A 22,628-nucleotide genomic window follows, 5' to 3' on the forward strand; every position below is an offset into this window, starting at 1 on the left:
AGTTTAAATAGAACCTGTCTGATTCCAAACAGTGGAAACCTAACCTTTGTGTTTGAATGAATGCAGTATTACAGGCAGAAAGAAAACCCTCCCCTGCATTGTTGCTGTGGTTGTAAACAATTCTAGCTAAACCATGTTTTCCATGCTGAAGCCAGCCGTGCTTACAAATGAAATACCAGAAGAGAGGTGGATTTTCCTTTTATTTTTAACTGTGGCTAGAACAGCTAAGACACCAACACAATGAAACAGACTTACAGCTACACTCAGCAGCATCCATGGTAATATAAATTATTCGTGTTAACAGGTACAACCCACTTGCACACATACATGGGGATGAGTAATGTTTGTTGAATTAAGCGGCAGAAATCTGGACAACCTTTACTTCTTTTCAATATTCATCGGCACCTGCTTCACACTTCCACCACACACAGGTGTGTATCTTGGTCCACTGACTGAACCTAACTCCACTTATCTCCCAAAAGTCAGCATTCTTATTTAGTGTGATATCCAGAAGCATTATGATTGTGAAATAATCTAATCAAATCTCGACTAAGCCAATCGATTACGCAGGACATTTTCTGACCCAAAATGATTTATAAAAAGCTATTTTGCTGTGACTGATTATGCTGTGGGTTTACTCACATTTTTTTCCCCACCAGGCCCCAAGTCATGTTTAAAGATTGTAAATGTGTTGTGGTAGAAGTCATAAACACATTCCAAATGTGGTTTATCTGTGTGCAGCAGAACTACAGAGATACTGTTGCGTATGGATGGTGAGGCAGAGGAGATGGGTTGTGCCCATTGCTTTTTTATTATTGCTCTTCCATTTTTCATCTACCATGTCTAAGGACATGTTATTAGACATCTAAAATGTCTGGCAATATTGCAAAAAGAATTATAAACCAAGGTATAATTCCTGTGGTTGTATTGTGAAAAAAATATTGTGAAACATTGACGAGCTCCATCCCTATCAGTGTCCATGTTATGGCTTAGACTTTAGTTGGCTTTTTCAGTTTCGAAAAAATAATAAAATACTGACAATGGTGTTAATAAACTAATAATATACTTATTACTACTAGGACCGTATAAAGGGGATGACTATACACTGGAAACCAGAAATGATGACATCGCTAGAGGGAACTCTAGTAATGATCCACTTCTCATAACTCACCATGGAAAAGGCAGGAGTTTCATTGTCCTCAGTCCAATACTCTAAGGTCGGGGAAACTGGTTAGGACAGCAATAGGGCAAGCAGAGCTGTCAGAACAGATTCAGGATCTAAGTGACAGTAATCAGGGTCCAGGTAGGTTAACCAAGATTCAAAGTAACTCACAGTTTAGGCGAGTATAGTATAGGAGCAGAAAATGAAATGGCAGCCACTGGTCATTTTTAGAGGCAGAGACCTGTGGCATGATCAAGAACAGTGACATGGGCCACTTGAAGGTTGTGAGCTTATAAGCTCCTCCATGGTCTCATGAACTCTATTTCAGAACTGATCTTTCCTTGATATCTCAAGTTCATAATGCACATTTGTTTGATAAACACAGATCCACACTCATCGAACAGCACATCACATTCACATTTACATTTAAGGTAAGGTCATTATGAATGATTAAAGTTACAATGGTAATTAAGGGTGTATTCAGTTGGAAAGTCCTTTGGTCTGCTTGTTTGAACCAGACCAAAAGAGGACTTTTTTCTGTTTGGAATAGGTTGCTTTCACATTGTCCTGTTTTTGGAAGTAGACATTGCTACTAATGAACAGAAATGACAGAAGGGCATCAGAGAACAGGCCCAGAAAAAGTCCTGCTTGCTGCATTTCTGTTGTGTACATTTGTGCTAATGCCAATTTGAAAGTCAAGAGCAGCTCATACAACGCAAGATTTACAATGGGATACTTCTCATTTTGGAACGGCGTTTGGAATTGTGTGCTGCAAGTTGAATGAGACAAAATGATTTGCACCCTCTGATGCAAGCATGCTGGCAGCAGCACTGCTACACAGAAAACATGTGCTGCGTATACAATTTCAATATGTACGTCAGCAACACTGAAGCACTCATTTTTACCAGAATACCCAGCAACAGTGGATTTTGAACTCCAAATAGATGCATATTTCCTGTTGTAGTTGGTCTGGCTCATGGCCGGTCTGTGTCCACTCCAGAAGTGAACTGCACCACAGTTTATTTGGAAGCTGACCTAAAAAATCTCTGTCCAGTTGTTTGATCTGAACCAGAGTTTGCTTGAGTGCATTCACAACTGCACCAACAGCGGAAATGAACTCCGCCATGCTTAAAGAGGAAAATAAAATTCACATCACAAGTTAATATTATTTAGTTCCAATGTGTCACACTGTCAGGGCAGATCGACAGACCCATCAGAAAGCTGACCACAGCCGAACTGTTTCTCTTTTCTTAGCTGTCCGTTCTTCCAAACGACAAGCTGCTACTCGCAGCTCTGCTAAATTCCGATGCAAAACTTGCCACATGTGTTCCTGGTGCTGTTCATGATTTGATTCATAATTGCTCATCTGTACTGAGCAGCTCTCTGATAGAAGAACTCATGTCTTCAGTCCACAGCTAAACTATAATGTTGTTGGGAGTTTTCAGTAATGTGTGCACGAGCCAATGAATGAATATTATGATCAGCCGTCAATCAGATCACTTTGGTGGCGTACCCTGCTCAGTACGGATAGTATTACACCTGATCTGAGAACAGCCAGACAGAGCCGCACCAGATTCGCGCCTTTTGGGAGCAGAGCCATAAGAACCGGCTCTCTGAAAAGAGCTGAAATAACCATCACTAGTCAAGTGTGAATACGCCCTAAATAAATAAACCAAGTTAACATAACGTAAACGAATGCCATTTACAAGGAACTGCGACCTTCATTTTAGAGGATAACAATCCCAAGTTCATTTACTATGCTTTTTGACATTTCAATACCATCAGCATGGATAAGTCATTATGTGATGTCCAATAATGATATTTTGAAGTGACGTAGAAGGCGACTGGAGTAAATGAAAGGTCATCTCCGGGGTGTTCATGCTCACTAAAAGTACCAACCAAAATATTGGCTGGTTATACACTTTACATTCTGTAGACCACTTATTTAGTTTTCTTACACTTAAAGCACCCAATGTGAATATATAAAGTCAAATTTGTAAGGATGATGTAATAGTCCTCCCTTCCTCCATTTTCAATCGCTTTTTATTTCAAAATAGCTCATTTTACTTTCAGTTTAACCAAAACTCTTCGCTAGAATCTTGCATTACACATCAGACAAAAAAAAGTCTCACAAAAGGTAACTTATTTTTAAAAATGCCTTCATATTTTTAGTTAATGGTCATTTTAATTCAGTGATATAACATTTAGAATTTAAAGAACCTGCTGGAGAAAAGACAGATAAAGCCGGGCACGTCGGACAAGCAGGTATAGAGATGGAAGCAGAGGTTTGTGACCGCTACATTAGCCTCTATGCTTGTCTCCCTCCAGCGCCATTAGCATATCATTAGAAAACATCTGAACTCACAGATGTTGGTCTCTTAGCCTGGCAGGCTTGTTGAGAAGCCAACACACACCGAGACACATGGGCTGCAGTGAAGTGAGTGAACTGAACATCGTCGCACACAGTGTGAACTCCCAGATGTTTTATGTTGGCCCATGGCAGGATTAGTGGGGAGTAGAAAAGAGTTGGCACTGATTTGAAAAGGGGAACTAACTGTGAAATACAGTGGGGAATTTTGTGTGTAGCCATTCAGTAAAAACTGTGTTAGAAAAGATTTATGCATAGCCTCGACAAAATATGCCAGAAATCTATTCATCGTCATTCTTCTTTCTGTATGTTCCGATTCGTACGAATATGACCGGGTTTTGCATTTTTGTGCACAGCCAATAACGCCACTCAGTCACGTGCTAGAACAGATTTGTAGATTGAACGACCTGCCAGGCTTTGGGACGCTGCTGTCTGCGGTCTGTCAAACAGTTTGAGTTTATCCTACCTTGCCAGAACCCAGGCAGAGCATTTAGGCGAGGTTCAGGACCATCACACAAGAGAGAAATCATTATCTGACAGGCACCCAGGGATGGCGTTTAATGGTGTTGGCAACTGGCCCGACAAAGTCATTTGCCTCGCCAGCTCCCCTCTAACTTGAATAGGATTCTCCAAAATAAGGTGATGAGGGCAACTTAACAAGCATGCAGACTCAAGAGTGGCAAATGCACAAATTCCCTAGTACCTTGGTGGGATTTGTTAACTTAAATTTCAAATACAGTGAGAGACAACACGATATCTTGAAGACAATATATTGAATAACAACAAAAAAACATCAGCTTTCTGTCAGATGTCAGCTAATGTAGTAAGCTGTGTAGAAAATGGACTATGAAGTGATTACCTCCATGAGGATCTAAGTTATCCTCTACCCACCAAGATAGAGTCACTAAGATAGAAAGGAATGAAAGATAAACTTCAAACCTCACTTTAGCACTAAGTGGCACTAAGGCAAGCTTGCATACATTTTAGACACTATCAGTATCTAATGGTGAGGAAAATGCCTTTTTTCTGACCATCACAAACATAAATGTGGGTGGTTTATTAAATTAACCACATGGGTTGGCCAGATGAGATTAATGAGTTTTTTAGCAACAAACTCTTTGAGTTACTTTGTCATTACATGAGCAATAATTATGTTAAGAAAACACTAAATACTGTTACCGCTCTTAGGTTGGTTTTGGACCTTCTCAGTTGGATTACCTTCCAGTTCACATTTTTGGATTTTGAACTTTGGATTTTGTCTCTGTAAGTTGTCTTTTGTTTTAATAAACACATTTATTTTTGCTCCACTTTTGCGCTCCTTTGTTTTCCTTTGCCTGCATTTGGGTCGTCCACAGCCAACACTCTTTCCCCTGTTCCTGCGTGAAACACACTAATAATTGTGACATCAGTAATTTAACAGAAAGCAATCATCTAACATGAATTGAAATGTCACTACAAGAAAAGTGAATTGATTTCAAGGCTTTTTTTAATACATATTAACAAGGGTGGCAATATATGATGTGATCACTGTATGCATTGAGAAGAGCTTTATGCAAAAGCTCAGCAGCTATTTTATATATATATATATATATATATATATATAAAACTACATCTCATTAACAGCTCATTAACCACATCCAATATCATTCTTCATTTAGTTCACTTATAAATCTCTTAATGTAAAGAAAAATCCAAACCACACATGTGAGGAGAGCGCAGTGTCAGTCACAGTGACACCACACATTGCCTCTCTGTTACTAAATCAAACCATGACAACACTTGTTTCCAAGTCACCCTATACTGGCACAGAGAAAACCTAATTTCACAGCTCTAAGAGAGACAGAGTACACTCTGTAACCAGAATGAGCTTGTTACTTTAGTCAATCTTCACTCTTCTGAAAAAAAGACCTTCAAAGACCCTCAAAGGTCTGTGAAATGTTGTGTGGGATCTTGATTCAGACAGCTGAACCTGGAGCCACGAATGCATTGTAAAATTTTTGCGTAAAACTGCTTATAATCTTTCACGTTCAAAAATGTAAGATCCTCACTTCACTGCGGTGAGGTTGTTTATGTTTATGGATAATGTTATATTTAATAATTATTGCACATTTATACCATTGTGTTTATGTACTTAAAAATACCTAAGTAAAGTTGGCCCCCCCACTTTCTTCAAATCAGACAAAATTGGTGTCAAACATTTGTGCTGGTTTGTGCAGCAAAAATTTTTGTTTGTGCTGCTATCATTTTAAAGATATAAAGAAATGTTTCTAGAGGTCATCCAAAGTCAACCCCCTCCCCCCCCACACACACACCTTCTTCAAATCAGACAAAATGGGTGTCAATCAACTCGGCTACGTTTGTGCTGGTTTGTGCAGCAAAAATGTTTGTGCTGCTTTGGCTTTGAAGATATTAATGAAAGTGTAAAGGGCAAAAGGTCAACCAGCCCCTCAACTTTTATGAAATCCAACTTTCTTTATATCTTTAAAATGATAGCGGCACAAACAAAAATGTTTGCTGCACAAACCAGCACAAACGTAGCACTAAAGTTTGACACCAATTTTGTCTGATTTGAAGAAAGTGGGGGAGGGGGGGGGCAACTTCACTCAGGTCTTAAAAAGAGCTTAAGTGTGTGCGATTGTGGGCTGAAGAGTAAACCAACATTTTCTGCTGTTGTTCATTCTGAACTTTCATGTTTTCAACGTGGCATATTGTCTGAAATCGGAGGAGCTGGACTCACTGGAGGGAAGCATCATTTGTCAGTTTTTAATAGGATACAAGATGTTTGTTGGGAGTGGCTAGATATGTCAAAAATAGATTTTTCTTAGCAAAACAAGCAGAAATGAGATGATCTGACCTAGTGCCATAAGGCACATTAGAGGGAAAGAGATTTGAGTGCAAAAGCAATATGAGAAGATGTGCAAGAATGCAGCGAGACTGCCGAGAGAGCCAGTAGGTTCTGATAAAACCCTAATGACTGGTTGCAATAAAATGTGCCAGGGGTCAATGGAAGGTGGAAAAATTGAAGGAATATAGCTAAGAGGATGAATTATAGGCCCCACCGTCAATGTGGAGGATAAGAAGGAAGAGCAGAGAGGAAAAAAAAAAAGTAAAGAGGGTTGAGGAAAGAAGAAGTGATGAGGGAGAGGCTCAGTATTGAGAAAAAATATAATTAGATGGATAAAAAAATGTGCAGCAACAAATATAAGTTAGATCAATAAAAAGTCAGAAACATGCATTTTTTAAGGTTTTTCCCAGCTCTACAGGCCTGTTTTTAATAGTCAGACAGGAAAGTGGGTTATGAGAGAGGGGAAAGACATGTGGCAAAGGTCATCAGTCTGGGACATGAACCCGTGGTGGCCGCGTCGAGGACCAAGGCCTCCATATATGGGTCGCACGCTTTACCTCTGCAGCACCACAACACCCACACATAGATTTTTTCAGATAGGTTTTCCACTTTTGTCACAGTACAACCATACAAATCTGTTTATTTTATTGGGATTTTATGTGATAGACCAATGGGAAGGAACACATAATTGTAAAATGCAGGAAAAAATAATGTTGAAGTGTCTCTTTAAGACAAAACTGCCAGAACTGCAGTAGAACCATTTAAATCAAATCAAATTTTTTTTTTAGATTTCAAACCATTTCTTTTCCTTTTAACTTTACAGCTACACACTTGATATAAAAATAGACAAAACACTAGATAAAAACTGCTCTTGTTATTGTTGCACAAATGATTCTCTCTAATTCTAGTTCCCATTGTTCATCACTTGCCAGTGGGACCTGGTCTTAATAGGTCTTTATTACAAAGATGGTGTATTGACTGTTAACTAAGTAACTAATTCATCAGACAAAAGAGAATGCCCTGAGGGCAACAGATTTCAATATTGACATAAATATCTAGATTATTCATGTTGCTAGATGAGGGAGGCTGGGACACATTTTCTGTTATGACAACCTTACCACATAGAGTAAGAGAGCTATCTTTCTGCCTCGAAATGGTTCGTTAAACGAAATGCTGCTTTGATTCGAGATTTGGGTTTTAGTGCAGGGTTTCAAATGCTATATTTAAATACCATTTGAAAGCACAACAAAATATCATCCGTGTGATTGTTTTTTTTGCAGCATCGCAAACTGATTTTCTCCTTGAATCATTGAAACTATTTATTTGTCACTAAAATGCCTTACGGATTAGCCAACACTTTCATTTTCTGTTTGTTTCTAAAAAGAAAAAAGAGATGAGGTGCTGCAGAGACGTAATCTGATCCGTCACTGTATTGACAGAGTAAAAAAATGTTCGAGGTACAGAATGATTAATATTAGAGAAGCAAAATTTCAGCTGGGGTTAAAGGAAAATGCAATCACTTTATTTAAAATGCATAAAGTCTGACTCATAATGTTGGATTTTTAAACACAACCTCGAACTACTTGGTTTGCGGTTATGTTACTTGAATTTGGTTTTCTTATTGTGCTGCATCACCATTTTATTTTGAAGATATAAAAACTCTTCAAAGTTAAAGATATTTACAGAAACAGAGTTCTTCTTTTCTGCAAACAAGCCCCTACTAAACACCTTTAGATTGCTGCCTTCCATTTTATTATATGAATGAAGGCAATATAATATACATTTAATCAAACTAATAAAGTTTAATAGATGACTTCCAGAGTCACCTTCCAAAACATTTAACGAACAACATTGAAAAGGTTTGCCAGCCTTCCAGGATGAGGCTGTTCTACAGAAACTGCAAAAAACCCAATTAAACTGGAAAAGAATGTGGCAGCACGATGTTTGCAAAGTTGTATCTGAACAAACCCCAAGTTCATTTTGTTTGTGTTCAACTTTGAAAACATGAACATGTTTTTATTTTTTTAACTGATAAACACATTAAGAGAGTTTATTTTTGTTGTACATTAATCTGTTGTGCTGTAGTTCATTTCTAGCCATAGAGTCTTTTATAGTCTGTTGAATTATGATCACAATAATCACGTAAACTACCTCAATATACAAATAAACCTAACTTGACTTCTACAGTCAGCTCTTCAACATTCCTTCATAACTCTTTGCTTGCTGCAGGTTGCTGTTCTTAAAATAAAAAAAGTATCTTTTTTCTGAAGGATCATTGCTAAAGGGAGCTCAGGGAAGCTTAATCATTGTAGTTACTATATTGTCTGTTTTAAGAATTTCTGTAGGATGGGAGACACATTCTCCAAAACCATCTTTACACTCCCTATGAGTCTGCCAACAATAACATAAATGTATTTCCATGAGAACTGGATCATGGGAAAGCTTAATGCAAGTGTCTGGATATGTGTGACTACATGTGAGAATCTCATTATGCAAACAGATGTAAGGACTTGTACTGCTGGCCATATTCATTACCCTAATTCAATCTACCAGGAAAATGAACTGACAGTGTCAGTATGCCACAGGTCTCACTACTACTTGCATGCTTGAGGTGAGTTCCCAAGTTTATGAAAAAAGATCATGAATACTTAACTTATGATAGCGCTGCATGCTTCCCCAGTGAAGAAGCAACTATTTAATAAAATCTGTATTTGAGACATATTTAGGATTCTGTGTATTATATGTGAGATGAAGCTTACTCTCAAAAGTGTTTGGTGTTGCTTGTGAAGGGGATACAATGTTGTCAGCATGCAGTACTTTGATTTGTATTAGTTCTAAACAGCTTCCCTCTGTTTTGCTGTTTTTTCACACACTGAAGTTTCAGATCAACAGACTAATTTTAATATTATTCAACCATTACAAAAGTAAAAAAAAAAAAAGCTTTCCAATCATGATATAATCTATTAGGGTGAAAAAAGTTATCCAAACCAACCTGGCTTTGTGTAAAAAAAATATCTTATTAAGTCTTAAATTGTCCTATGATTAACTACAATTTTGAAAAGATGAGTTCAGTTTCATTTCACCTTTCTGACCTGAGTACTGCCAGACAGAAATTGACAATTGTCCTCAAGTAAGAGTAGCACTACTCCAACTTATTTATTTTCCAGTAAAAGCAAAAAAACATAACCATCCAATAAATTGCACAAGTAAAACTAGAGGAAAACATGATGGAACATCTAATTTAATATTTTACTGATGGTCATCATACATTTGTTTTGAAGAACAAAATGAAAACAAATAATACAAGTAAATAACATAATTACAAAATACAAAATTCAATTACAAAAGTATTTGTTCAGGGAGAATAAACACTTTATAAAATGTAAACCTAATACTTGCAGTGGGTGTACATATTACCATATGTTATCATTACATCTTTGAGTCTTCAGCCTGACTTCAGCACCATGGACAGAGTCTCTCATTGCTGAATTGGGGGTACTGGATGCTGTGTTGTTCTCTACGCACATTTTGAGTTTATGCTAATTTAGAGCATGCATTCATTGGTATAATTCATGTCATGTTTATGCAACACATGAAGCCCCATGTAGCGTTAAGAAATGACACTGTTAATTAGCAGCCATCCTTTTATTTTCAGCTAAGATTGGTTTGAAAAATATGGATCTTTTCAACAAGTCAGAACTCTAAGAATAGTGTGGCAAAATGTTAAATTGGCGATTTTTGGAGCTTTGTTGATATACTCGTCTGCTCTGCCGCCGGCTGGGGAAACCCTTCAGAGAAGCACAGACCGCATCTTTCACCGGGACAATCCGTGAAGCATCCCTTTCGTCTTGCCATCTGGAAGAATGAAACTGTGCTCTCCACCGTGTAACTACTCGATCTCAGACCGTCTGTCAGCTTTACCAACCTGTTACCAGCAGACTAGATTAAAACGACCCTGAATGGGACATGGCTGTAACATAATGTGCTGCAACAACGTACAGCTGGCTAGGTCCTTTTATTGCTTATTTGTGGATGTTCGGAATATCTCATTGTTTCATGCTTCCATTAAATGATTGTGTGATTTTTCATGTGGAGCTCTCTCCCATCTCCCCCCACCTCATCAGTGCCCAGATGTTTTCACTCCTTAGGTTTTGACTTTGTAATGCATCGACATTCCACAGCTGACTACTGCCTGAGTCTTCCCTCAGTCAGCTGAGCAGATTGAGGCTGTAAAACAGCTTTGGCAAAGATGCAGGGGTGCTTCCAGAAAGTTCTTTTTTTTTTTTTTTAAAGGGTGGATGGAGGGGGGGAGGAGGGCGACAAAATAAATCTTAAGTTCCCGGCACAGCAAAAACCACAATAAGATTTCAACAGAATATTTTCCAGGTATGCAAAAGCTGAAATTTATGTTTCACTCCATCTTATTATTTCTTATTTAAGGGACTTCATGGTAATTTTATGTTTTCAGGTATCTTTATACCACAATTCTGCTGAGTGGGTATTTTAGAAAATGCTTTATAACCCCTTGCAAAAATTAGCATCTATAATTTTAATTTTCTCAGCTATTTTTTATTTTTTTTTATCAAAATCTTTGATCCTATATTCAGTGAATTGAGGACAGACATAAAAGTGGGCATGTTGAGGAAAAGAAAGTGTATAAAAATGAACAAAAATCAGATGGTTAATAAAAGGAGGAGCTCCTGTTGAAATAGATGGTGCTTTATAAACAACCATAGCCTGGTAAAGCCTCCTGGCCTGGCTTTGCAAACAGGATCTGGACTCCTGCTTCCTGAAAACGTGGGCTCTATTGAAGTTTGACATTTTACCCAATTGCTAACACCTGCACCATCTGTGAGGTTTACCGAAAATGTCATGTGCTGTAAACAACAATCTTTCTCATTGCAAAGAGAGAAGGACTGGGCCGAATGAATGTTATGTTAATTAACAGGTTAATTATCAGCTTGGCCAACAACCTGAACTGAACAGCTTTGTTCACTTTCTCTGGTGCCGTTGCTAAAACTACAGTTGGACTACAATTTTAAAACATCGCAGAAAAATGACATCATCATTCAACTTCTCCTTCTGAAGATGGAATTCTCGAGGAGAAATCCAAGAGAATGGGAGGAAGCTAAAACTGTAGCGAGATTTGAATCAAACGGAAATGCGCAGGAAGACAAATAGAGCAACCGGTTAGGAACCTCCGTTTGAAAGAATCAAAGCAACACTCCAGGTATGTTTTTGATTAGGGAATAACATAACATGATATAAAACTAAAATAAAAAAAGAAGTCGATTTGACATAATACCCCTTTTAAACCTCGATTTCCCCCCGAGTTTGGGAATTTTACCATAATTATTCAATTAAGAGAACGGTTCATATTGAGTTCAACCTCTTAGTAAATAGTTCAGTATTAGAAAGTGACTTCTTGCAGGTGAAATGGTCAAGCGTTCAAAGGATACGTAACTTTTAAAAAAAGACGCATTAAAAGATTTTTTTCCCCTCACTCTTTTTTTTAAAATTAATATTATTGCGAAACAAACCATATGCAAGAGTAGAGTAAACCGGTAGACGACGCAGAGGAGTATAAGGACCGAGAGGGAGAAACGGATCATTTTACTGAGAGAGGGAGAAGAGGAGGGCGTGTGGGTGAGAAAGAGGCGGTGGGGCGCGCATGTCCAGTTCTTCAATGCAGCCTGTTCTCCCAGCTCGCCAATCATTCCAGCGAGTTTCCCCACTCTTCCTCTCTCTCCCCCCGCGTCTTTACATGTGCGCCGGATTCACAGCTCTCCTGTGCGGACACTGCAGGGGAAGAAAAGGGACGAATTCAACATGGATTATAAATCCTAACTGGGGGAAATAAAAAATAAAGCGAGGACAAAAAAAAAAGAGAACCCTTCTCGTCCTCTGACGCGTTTTTATCTCTTGCACATATTTCCTTCTTTCTAAATGTCTCTGAACAGTTTCTGAAGGTATTCGAGGAAAGGAACAAACATGAGGATTATTCTTTTTTCTTGGCAGTTTCTTGGGGTGTATTCCGCCCTTTATTGGGGACTGGCGACAGGGGCTTTCCCCAGCTCAGTGCAGATAGGTGAGTTGGAGGTTTACTGATTTTTACGCACGGCACAGGCGCTACAGTCTTGACACACTACGCTGAATATTTCTGGTTGTTTAGCGGCCAGGAGTCACCATGCATGATAAAACGACTGCGCTGTAAAGCACAATAAATTACTCAACAAAGACGGATCGGAAGAACACAAAATTATAGAAACCTTTCCCTCCCACCCCCCCATTTCATTCCTTATAAATTCCAATTCGTATCCCCTGTAGTGTCTCAGGCGGTTTATAAATGAACACAAACTCTTTCACTATATTTTAAAAGCTCTTCTTGCCTCATGAATGTTTCAGGGAGGTTTGTTCCTTTTCCACTCTTGTTCAGTGTTTAGATACTGCAGCATTTCCCCCCTCTGTGTCGCTTTCTGCCTTTCTCCATCCCCTCCCCCGTGTTAGTACGGGATAAACCTCCCTAACAAATCAGAAGTAAAAGTTAACTGTGGCTGGAGCATCAGTTCACTCAGTAACTGGGGACCGCACATGTATGGAATTGAATTTGTCTGTGCCTCAGCTACACTCACTGCATTGTGTGTGAGGGGGTTGGTGGGGTGTAGAGGGGGTAAGCTGGGAGGTCCTATAATGAGATTCAGCTCCTTGACTCTGTCTCCTTGCTGCTGCCAATAAACTTAATGCGCTAAATATTCACTGGTTGCTCTGTGCTCAAACCTGCACACGAGTGCTCTGATTTTCAAGCATGTGGTGCACTCCCACTAGTTCTGCACATTATCATGTAAAAATGCTAAATTTGTGAAGTCATCTATTTTTGTCTATACATCCCAGTGTTTATAGAAAAACCTTGCGTGACAGAAAGTAAGATCCCAACAGCGGTTGTGCAGAGCAACGCACATACAGTGTGCTCTTTCCTCCCCTTCTGTGTACAGTCCTCAGTAAACGCACAAATTACCTGTAGATACAGGATGTTCCACCGGCGCTCCGATCCACTTGAGGAGTAGCATGCATGTTCCATGTGAACTACAACATAATTCAAAAGAGGTAACGTTTATTATTTGTTTCCACGTGGATGTCATGGGAAGGCAGTAATAGATCAAGAGAATTATCTTCTTTTGTTTTAGCTTAAGATAGCAAAAAATTAAACTTAAACCTAAACTGATCTAAATCCAACCTGCACAAATATGAAGTACTATTCCAAAGAGTATATGTACTTGTGCAGCTTTGGTTTCGCTTCTGTTGCCTCTACAAATATGTATTTTGGGGTTTGTATGGTAAAAAGTGAAGTGGTCTTGCTCTGAGCCTGGTTACTTCATCCCTGTCTGTTCCTCTGCTGAAAATATTAACAACTTTTAAAATGACAGAAGTGTCAACCAGAGATTGCGATCCTTAGAGGGGAAAAAAAGCTTCAGTTAACACACTGTGCCCTCATGGTCCTGTCGCTACCAATTTGCTCCCATCCTTCACATTTCTTTTGAAACATGAAGGAGTAAAGGGTGAACTACAAGGAAAATAATCCAAAGAATGCAATCGTGAAGCACGGCTGCAAGTGGCGCAGTGCTGCAAGTGGCGCATTGCTTTGTTGCACTGTTGCTTTGCACCAAGTAGGTCCTGAGGTCCCCTCGTGTATGTGTGGATTCTCTTTGACTCCTCTGCTTTCCTTCCCCAGTTTCAAAACATGCATGTCAAGTTAACAAGCCATTCCAATTTTCTTCTAAGTGTAACTGTGCTCCTCCATGGTTGTCTGTCCTGTGTCGAAGCGTTACACTCTGATGGACTGACAATCTGTTCAGAGTGTGCCCCCCACACTACTGCCACCCTGTAAGGATTGAGATTTTATAAAACAGAGGGAGCACAGAACAAACATATGAGAGCTTAGTTATTTAATTCCCCACAAAATAGTAGAATTTGTGAAATTGGACATCACTTCTTAATGATTTCATCAAGTTTTCATTAAAACGATTTTATGTTGGACGTTGGATCTTCATTGTACAGTGTGTAGTTTCACACTACAGCAATTGTTTAAATGTAACTACCTCTCTGCAGAACATCCAGTTCAGAAATATACACGAAAGATTCATTTGCTAAAACATCAATCAAGCTGGAAAAATCTATGAGATCTAGAATGTGAATTCCCAAGGTGAAAAGTGAAAACTAAAAGCTGCTAGAGGAAAAATATTTAGCCTCACTAAGAAATTGTGCAATCTTGTAACAAAATATCACACAAAAATTAGTACTTGAATCACATAGTCTTTGTGTGTTAAATCATATCCCGCTGACTCTATCTCTCTTCATCATAGTCTGTGTAAATCATGGATATTCAAAAACAGCACTCATCCCCTGAACGGTTTGTCATAGTCCATGTTTATTCACCCATGTTGCCTATTTTTAAATTTCACCTTATTTTCTCTCCTAATGGAATACTAAACATGTTTGAACATACCTAAAGTATGTGAGTGATTGTAGCTGTTAGTTGTGTCAGATTACTGTTATTAATATCTTATCAGGCTGAGGTAATAGAAGCTGGTCAGAACATGTTATTTGAAACTGCCCTTAAAGGATTACATGACCCCTCGTTTTTACAAAAGATGATCTCTACCACACTGTGTTCTTCTTTTCCTATCATTTTTTTGTGAACTGGTAGTGTGTTTTCATAGTGTTTTCTCATCCTACTTGTTAAAATGTTAACTGGAAAGATAGTGTTAAAATGCCCAAGACGCTTGTCTCTTTCTTTTAACTAATACCCTGTGATCTGGTTATCCTCTCTGACTCATTAGACTTTCCTCTCAGCTTTTCGAAAATCTCTTTTCTTCCTCTATTCCTTTCTGTGCCTCTCTCCACCAGATTTCATTAATGAATCGAGCAGTTTTAACATCCGCGAGCGCGTTTGTATTCATGCCTGTGTGTTAAGACAGAACTTGAGAATGTGCGGAAAGACAAATTACCTTTTATAACAAAGCTAATGAAGATATTGGCTTTCTTGTCTCTTTCCCCTCCTCTGTTTTTCTCTGCCTTTCCCATCTATCTTTACTTTTCCCCCCTTCTCCTTGCCTCTCCCTGTCTCACCATGCTCCCACCTGCCCTTTCTCTGCCCCACAATAACTCACTTCCTCTCCGCTCCATCTTGTCTCTCCTCCTGCCTGGTCTCACTCTGTCTAGGTGGACTGTTCATTAGGAATACAGATCAGGAATACACAGCATTCCGACTAGCTATCTTCCTCCACAACACCAGCCCTAACGCTACGGAAGCTCCCTTTAACCTGGTCCCACACGTTGACAATATAGAGACAGCCAACAGCTTTGCAGTGACCAATGCATGTAAGTATGTAAATACTCTATATGTACAATACTTTGTAAAAATATTGAAAAGCAGTGGCAAGATGGAGCTGGAACTATTTGCCAAGATGAATTGACAAAAACAAAATAGTCTCTACATATGTAATCCTGGTACAGACATACACCTAGAGACACTCTCAGCACAGGGTGTTGATTCAGCCAGGCTGAGTACAAGTTCACATCACACTTTTCAGATTTCAAGAAAAGCTTTTTTTTTTTTTTTCTACCACATAATTATATATTGCTGCCGTTGATCTCAGAAAATCGCTAAAAAAATACTTTTGCAAGGTACTGTCAGCAAGTGACTTAAGCAAATGCTTGTTTCTTCTGCACAGCATTCATGTTTAATGGCCTCAAGACTCTGTTATTGTGCCGGGTTTAATCGGGATGTTATTATTTATTAAGGTTTCAAGCTGCAATGTTGTTGTCCTGTAAAGCAACACTAAAACATTTTAGTGGAATTTAATTGTTTAAAACTGGCTTTTTGTGCAACAGCTGCTGTCGTTTAGAAATCTTGAAGTTAAACTTCACTGAGAGCAATTTGAAAATCAGTGTGGCATTCCCAGGTAATGCTCAGTGGTTTATTTTTCAGTTGTTTACATCTTACACAGATTCCTCCCCTCCCTTCGCAAAACGACTGTCGTCATCTTTCACAACTGCGCCGAGTTATTACAGCCATAACTAGTTTGAAATAAAAAACTATAAACACTGTGTTCGGAATATCGCCTTTGTTTCTGTAGCAAAGAGAATCACTTGGCAGTCGTGTCTTCTCTGATCTGTTGAAGGATGACAGCTAATCTTTCACTATCCCTGTCTGTACTTTGGCAGTTAAGATCTAATTCTTTACGCTTCACCTCAACCTGCAAGCTTTCAAGAGGTATTCGGTGATGCTTGTGCTGACAAAGAAGCGTTAACAATGCCACATAGGCAGCCTGTTGCTGACAGTTCAGAGGTGCTCAGAAGGAATCTGTCTATTTTGAAAAAAATGTCATCCTGAGGGCAATCAAATATGAAGAATATGAAGAGTTTCATGGTTTTAAAAGTGCTACTTGGAAAAAGTCTGGGGCTTTCTTAGGTCTGCTTTGTTGGGTATGTGTAGGCTTCTAGCTTATTTTACTTGTAAAATTAGTCTTCGTTTTTGCTCGTTTGTTGGGTGTTTGTTCATAGTCGGACATCTACTTACAATCTGACGTCAAAACATGCAAGTCAACCAAGTTCTCAGCTGTTCCAACGTCATAATGTTACAAATAATTTTTCACATATTTAAACTTGGTATCAAAATAGCATGTTTGTAGCAGCGGTTAAAAGAAAAGAATTTGCGTCATAGGTTGGTATTGAACTATTTCACTGTCACTCTTCTCTGTTCCAGCCTCTGTGTTACATTTCCAGATCACTTAGTTAAGCTGAGCACATAGATATCTGTAGTTCTTCAGAAGTAGCTTGGCCATTGTCTTGTTGGTGTTATTTCACTCGGGAAAAAAATGTCTTGTTTACAGCACAGTCTGGGATTTCTCCCCTTGATTTGGATTGTCTCAAATATATTTTCTACTTACGTTGTTGTAAAAGTGTAGTCTGTCTGTAGTTTTAGCAATGGCAGCAGAGGAAGTGAATGAAGCCGTTCAGCTTCCAAATATTGAATTAACATCGTCAGCCGCCTCGGCACTTCTCTCTTTGCAGCGGAGGATGATTGTTTACAGTGCTGGCAATTTCCAGTAAGCTTCTTACCGTCAAACTGGCCCATTGCATACGTCAAAGGCAAACGCTAGTAATTGGGTAAAATTTAAAACCTCAACACAGTAAACGCCGCCATGAAGTAATCACTTCTCAACAGCCGAGAGCCCAGACTCTCTGGACGAAGCAAATAGCGTAGGACAAGAGATTGGTTTTTACCGTACTACTTCAGAAGACTGCTTACACTAAAACACTGAGTGTACTAAGGATGCTGTATTTAACAATTTCTTGAAAAACATTTAACGATGCCTAGAAAAAGTCTATCAACTTGTAGCTGCAATTTTGCTAAATTAACATAATAAATTAAAATAAAGTGGAAAAAATAACCACAAAATAAGTTTTTAAAAAGTCACAGTAATCAGTTACTAGTAAATTAAGTTCAAAATATGTGGCAAATAATTGACCTGAGTCAGAGCTTAGCTCACAAGTCAAGTTTGCAAATGAATTTAACCTGGTGGCTCGTTTTTTCAAGGGTTTGGTCAGTAAAGCCGCTTCCACACATGATGCATAAGTGTGTGTTTCAGGTGAAGAATACGAAATGTACTGTTTGATATGGATATAGTAAGTGCCTCTCTTTTGGTTATGTTATACTTAATGGTCACTTGACCATCTCAGCCTGAAAGATCAGTGTCTGCATATTGTGTATTAATGCTGCCAAGAGGTCAAATAGTCATCAGGTGAAAGCCTGTACCTATGCAAGCAAATCTACAATACGTCTGTATTTTGTAACATGAGATTAAGTGTTATCATTTTTGGGTCATTGCAGCGATGTTTGATTTACATTTGCATTCATTCTGTAGTCATCCTGAAAGTAAAAAGGCATCAGTTATGATTTTTTTATTATGGGGGGAAAAAAAACGTGACAACCTCTCTCTGCTGATGATCACGTTACAGTTTCAGAGAGATGGGAACGACGCACAGGATCTTTATATGTCATTGAAAGTCAGATTGACAATTAGGTGATGGAGGTATATATTTTTGAAGATGTATATGGCTGTCAGTTTATCACCAAATCACTACACTTTGAATAATTAATAAAATACAAGACCTCAAACTCATGTTTAGCACAGATAAAAAAACCTTATAAGTTTACCACTGAGAAGACTTTAAACACTTTTTTTTCTTTTAAATGTAGAAAAGAGTAAATAAAAATAAAATTGGCAAACCTGGTTTGTATGCCTGCATAAAATGTGAATCAGGCCAGTTTATAATTCCAGTTACATTCCTGCTGCCAAGGATGGCTGGATAAGTGGATAGAAAGTATATTTTACTGTGAGAGATTTAGAAATCAAATTTGTATTTACAGATTTTTATGAGAGTGTTTGGCCAAAATCTCTTTTAAAATTACATTAGGAATTTTGGGACGTACTTTTATACCTCAACTAGAAAGATTTACAGAAAGGAAAATATATTCCTGTGATTTTTCTTTAACAATAAATCTGCTTTTTATGCCAAAGAGTACCTAACATACCTAAAACAGAAAGATATGCTGGCTTTTCCTCAAATCATCAAAAAAAAATACGTGAATAGGTGAATCCATGAACGGGCAGGAATCCAGTATAAGGAGGTTCTTTTTTTATTTTAATTACAACAATGTTTCATCTCTTTTGAGAGCAATGGCCTCTCTTGCATGAATGACCCGATGTGCGTCACTTTCTCCTGTGCTATAAACCTAAGGATGCGTTTGGTGTGTAGAATAATTCATTCCAGGTTTGACTGGTCTACAAGTTTCATATTTGCCTCAGTCAGAAAAGATTGTAAAGACAGTAAAGCTTTAAAGCTGCACTTTTATTTGTTCTAACAAACAGAGCAAAGGTTCACTTCAAAGTGAGTTTTACAAAATATTTTTCCGGTGCTGAAAAAGTTTGTCTGTGTTTGAGCATTCAAAGATACAATAAGACAGATTAAACTGATTGATGCAGTCCAGATTTTATAAAAACAGTGAAGTAGTCCTTGAATTTAGAGCTGAAGTGTAAGTTTCAAATTAGATCCCAATTTCACTAGTATTGTTCTCTTAAAGCGCTTACACTGTGCATCACAAAGGGGGAACCCCATTCGTCTTTGAGTTGACATGCAAATAAAAAGGAAACTTGTTCGAGGGAGAACCGATTAATTACTTTTTTGAGAATGTTTGTGAATCTCCAGAGACTGTGATGCTCAGAGTAGTAAAACATTTGCCTATGTCAAAAACTTTATCAGGATTTTTACATTTAGGCTCATTGCTCAGTTATTAATTTTTGCACTTTGATAATCAGCAGACTAACTATGGTTTACTCCTGTCTACTTTAAGTGACTAATGTGATTAATAATTTGTCTGAATGCTTTTGCATGTTTTTGCTGTTATAGAAGTTAATACGTCTTAATAGTTCCCAGTTCACCTATTTAAAGTGACAGAACAACAGTTTAGTTTAGTGTCTAAACACGCTTGTTTGATGTATCTACACATTGATAAGCCACATGATTAAAATTTTCAAGTATCGGCCTGCTTTAGATAATTTAGAAGAAAAACACATTGAAAAAGTCTAAAATGTGACAGATACTGAAAAATCTAAATTTTTTTCACATGGGTCTGATTTCACATGCCTTTTATTAATCCCACCCAGTGGTTAATTCATCTTATTTTATGAGATTGTTTTATAATGTTTGCTGCTATCTTATTACAGTTCAACAACTAAACCAATGAGGTAGTTTACTCAAGTAGTTCAAATGTAACTAATACAGTATTACACAGGCATCTTTCTCTTTATAACACCCTTGTTTTATAAGAAAGCATCACTCCTTCTGTGTCTAAATGCTTTAAAGCATCATTTACAATACATTAGGATATTTTTTTGCTCCTTGAGAGAAGATTGTTCTCCCATCATATGCAAGTCACATATACAATCATAAATCAGGATGGTGTAATTCAATTTCCAAGTTTGTTTGTCTTGTACCGCCTACACCACAGACTTAGATAAATGAATCGATTACTTAAAACACCCTACACTGATTAAAAAAATTAATAGCCATCTAACACCTTTCACCCACAAACATAATCATATTCTGCATCTGTGTGCGTAAGCTGAATGATTGGGAAGCAACTGGATAAATAAACATCAGGTGGGTTTCTTATATTGCACTAGGAAGTGCATAAATTTATTAGTAATGAATAAAGTGGTGCGCTCATGGGAAGGGTGCACTCATTTCTGAGTGCATAAAACAATCCAGCGTGAGTTTACAGTCTGTGTGCATGCACTGAAGCCTGACTGACTGAGATATGTTACAGCGGGCACCAGAGACCCTTTTCTCCCTCTTTGTAGCCTAACTCCTGTTTCTGCTACTTTCAGTTTAATCCCAATGACCTACTTGTAGTTCTGTTAAAACTGCCTACTTTCACACAGGCAAATGCAATATACTTGAAATGATTACATATTAAATTTAGAATTGATTCATTTGACACAATAACAGAGAAGAACAATACATCTTAATTGTGGCCAATTCACCTATCAGGTGAACAGTACATATTTCACTGCAAACTTTAGAGTTGGTGATCACTTCAGATATTTAGATTTTGTGTCTAATAAAAACTTTTAGATATAGGTAGTTGAAAATAAAGTAAGAAAACCGTTTAAATGATTAACTTATGCTAATAACTGGGAATGACCACATTAGGATTTTCTGTCTCACGATGCATTCACACCAGCCCTGCTTATTCTACCGTAATCCAACTCTAGTTCATAAGTCTACAAGGTCCAATTTGTTTGGGGAGGTGTGAATGTGCAATCAAACTCCACTGCTGACCAAAAAAAAAAAAAAAAGCAAACTCTGGTCCCTGTAAAAGCCTAGGCGTCGGTTCAGTTGAAGTGGCGCGGTTCGAATGCGTATGGATGCAAGTGGACCACAGATTTCTCCCAAAGCAGGAAGCTAACTGTAGCACAGGGCATTCGGGTCAGTATGTTACTCTCTGCTCTGTGGGTTAGTGGAGATGTTGTGTCATGGCAACGGGTCTGCACGTAGACTTCAGTAGTTCTTGGTGCAGTGCCACCACAGGGGCTGTGCTGCGTCACAGCTTTTCAATTGGTTTGGATTGTCTGAGACGCTGCAGTGTGAAAACGAACCGCACCAGCTGAAAATGTAACAAATGTTGCAGCCTTGGTCCCCAATCGAACCGAGTCTACCGGACTGTTACTAGTCATTTGAAACATTTAAAATAAGACCGTTTGCCTGATACTAAAACCAAATCCTAAAACCTAAATCACATTAAGATAAATAATGCTAACTATAACCCAGACACACAGCAGCTTTAAAGTGCAACAAAGCACTTAATTTCATCAAAAATAAATGGTCTACATTAATATCGTCGCAGTGTACCACTTAAATCCATCCATGACACTCGGTATCTGTCACTGTCAGGATAAATGACCGGCAGGTCCAGTGTTTTGTTCCAACCAGAGTTTCTGCAGGAGATGCCTAATATGATGCTCCTACGTGGTTTAACTTGGTTAATAAAGCTACAGAGCTCTTGAAAACATATGTGTGTATTACTTCTTGGTTTCTAAGCAGAGATGCAGCATGCCTGATTAAAATATTAATGTCTGGGGGGGAAAGTGTTCACATGCATCTAACTTTAAAAGACTGTTAACTAAGCTCTAAAATGTCCAAATATATGCAAGAATCTGGCTTTCATATTATTTTCTGTCAGGCATTCACATTGTCATGATCCCCTGTTGGCAAAGGCAAAAAGGTTTTCTGTCTTTGAGCGTGACAGGACTGTGGAACTGCACAGACAAGGTCTTTCGAAATGATCATTCATAGAACACAGTAAGTTAGTTTAAAGTTCTTAAAAGACTGTGGAGATTTTATGGTCTTAAAAATTTTTTTGATGGATATGAGACAAAAAAGGGTTACGGATAGGCACAAAAATAAACCTGCGCTGATAAAGATGATTTCTACAGACCAATAATCATTAGAATACCTCTGCAAGAAAACAAATAAAATAAAAAAAAAAACACTTTAAAAAGCTACATCCAATTTAATTATATTTAATTAAATTCTGTTTATTTAGCGCCAATTAACAACACAAGGCACTTCACAAAAAGTGATTTCAATTGAATCAGACACATTCTAATTGATACTAGTTATCAAAC

At 38.1% G+C, this 22,628-nt stretch overlaps 1 protein-coding gene across 6 annotated transcripts in view; it reads left to right on the forward strand.

The window, feature by feature from the left end:
- The first annotated feature begins 12,023 nt into the window (after positions 1-12,023).
- gria4a (glutamate receptor, ionotropic, AMPA 4a) overlaps positions 12,024-22,628 on the forward strand; it is a 117,200-nt gene continuing 106,595 nt past the window's right edge. For 3 of the 6 annotated variants that reach the window (XM_008425511.2, XM_017308278.1, XM_008425512.2), the window contains exons 1-2: positions 12,024-12,463; positions 15,595-15,753. In XM_008425511.2, the coding sequence (XP_008423733.1) occupies positions 12,367-12,463; positions 15,595-15,753 (256 nt within the window). In that variant the 5' untranslated portion in view covers positions 12,024-12,366. The remainder of the gene's footprint in view (positions 12,464-15,594; positions 15,754-22,628) is intronic. The other 3 variants (XM_008425509.2, XM_008425510.2, XM_008425507.2) reach the window with 2 other exon arrangements.

Source organism: Poecilia reticulata, linkage group LG13 (assembly GCF_000633615.1).
Source record: "Poecilia reticulata strain Guanapo linkage group LG13, Guppy_female_1.0+MT, whole genome shotgun sequence".
Lineage (NCBI taxonomy): Eukaryota > Metazoa > Chordata > Actinopteri > Cyprinodontiformes > Poeciliidae > Poecilia > Poecilia reticulata.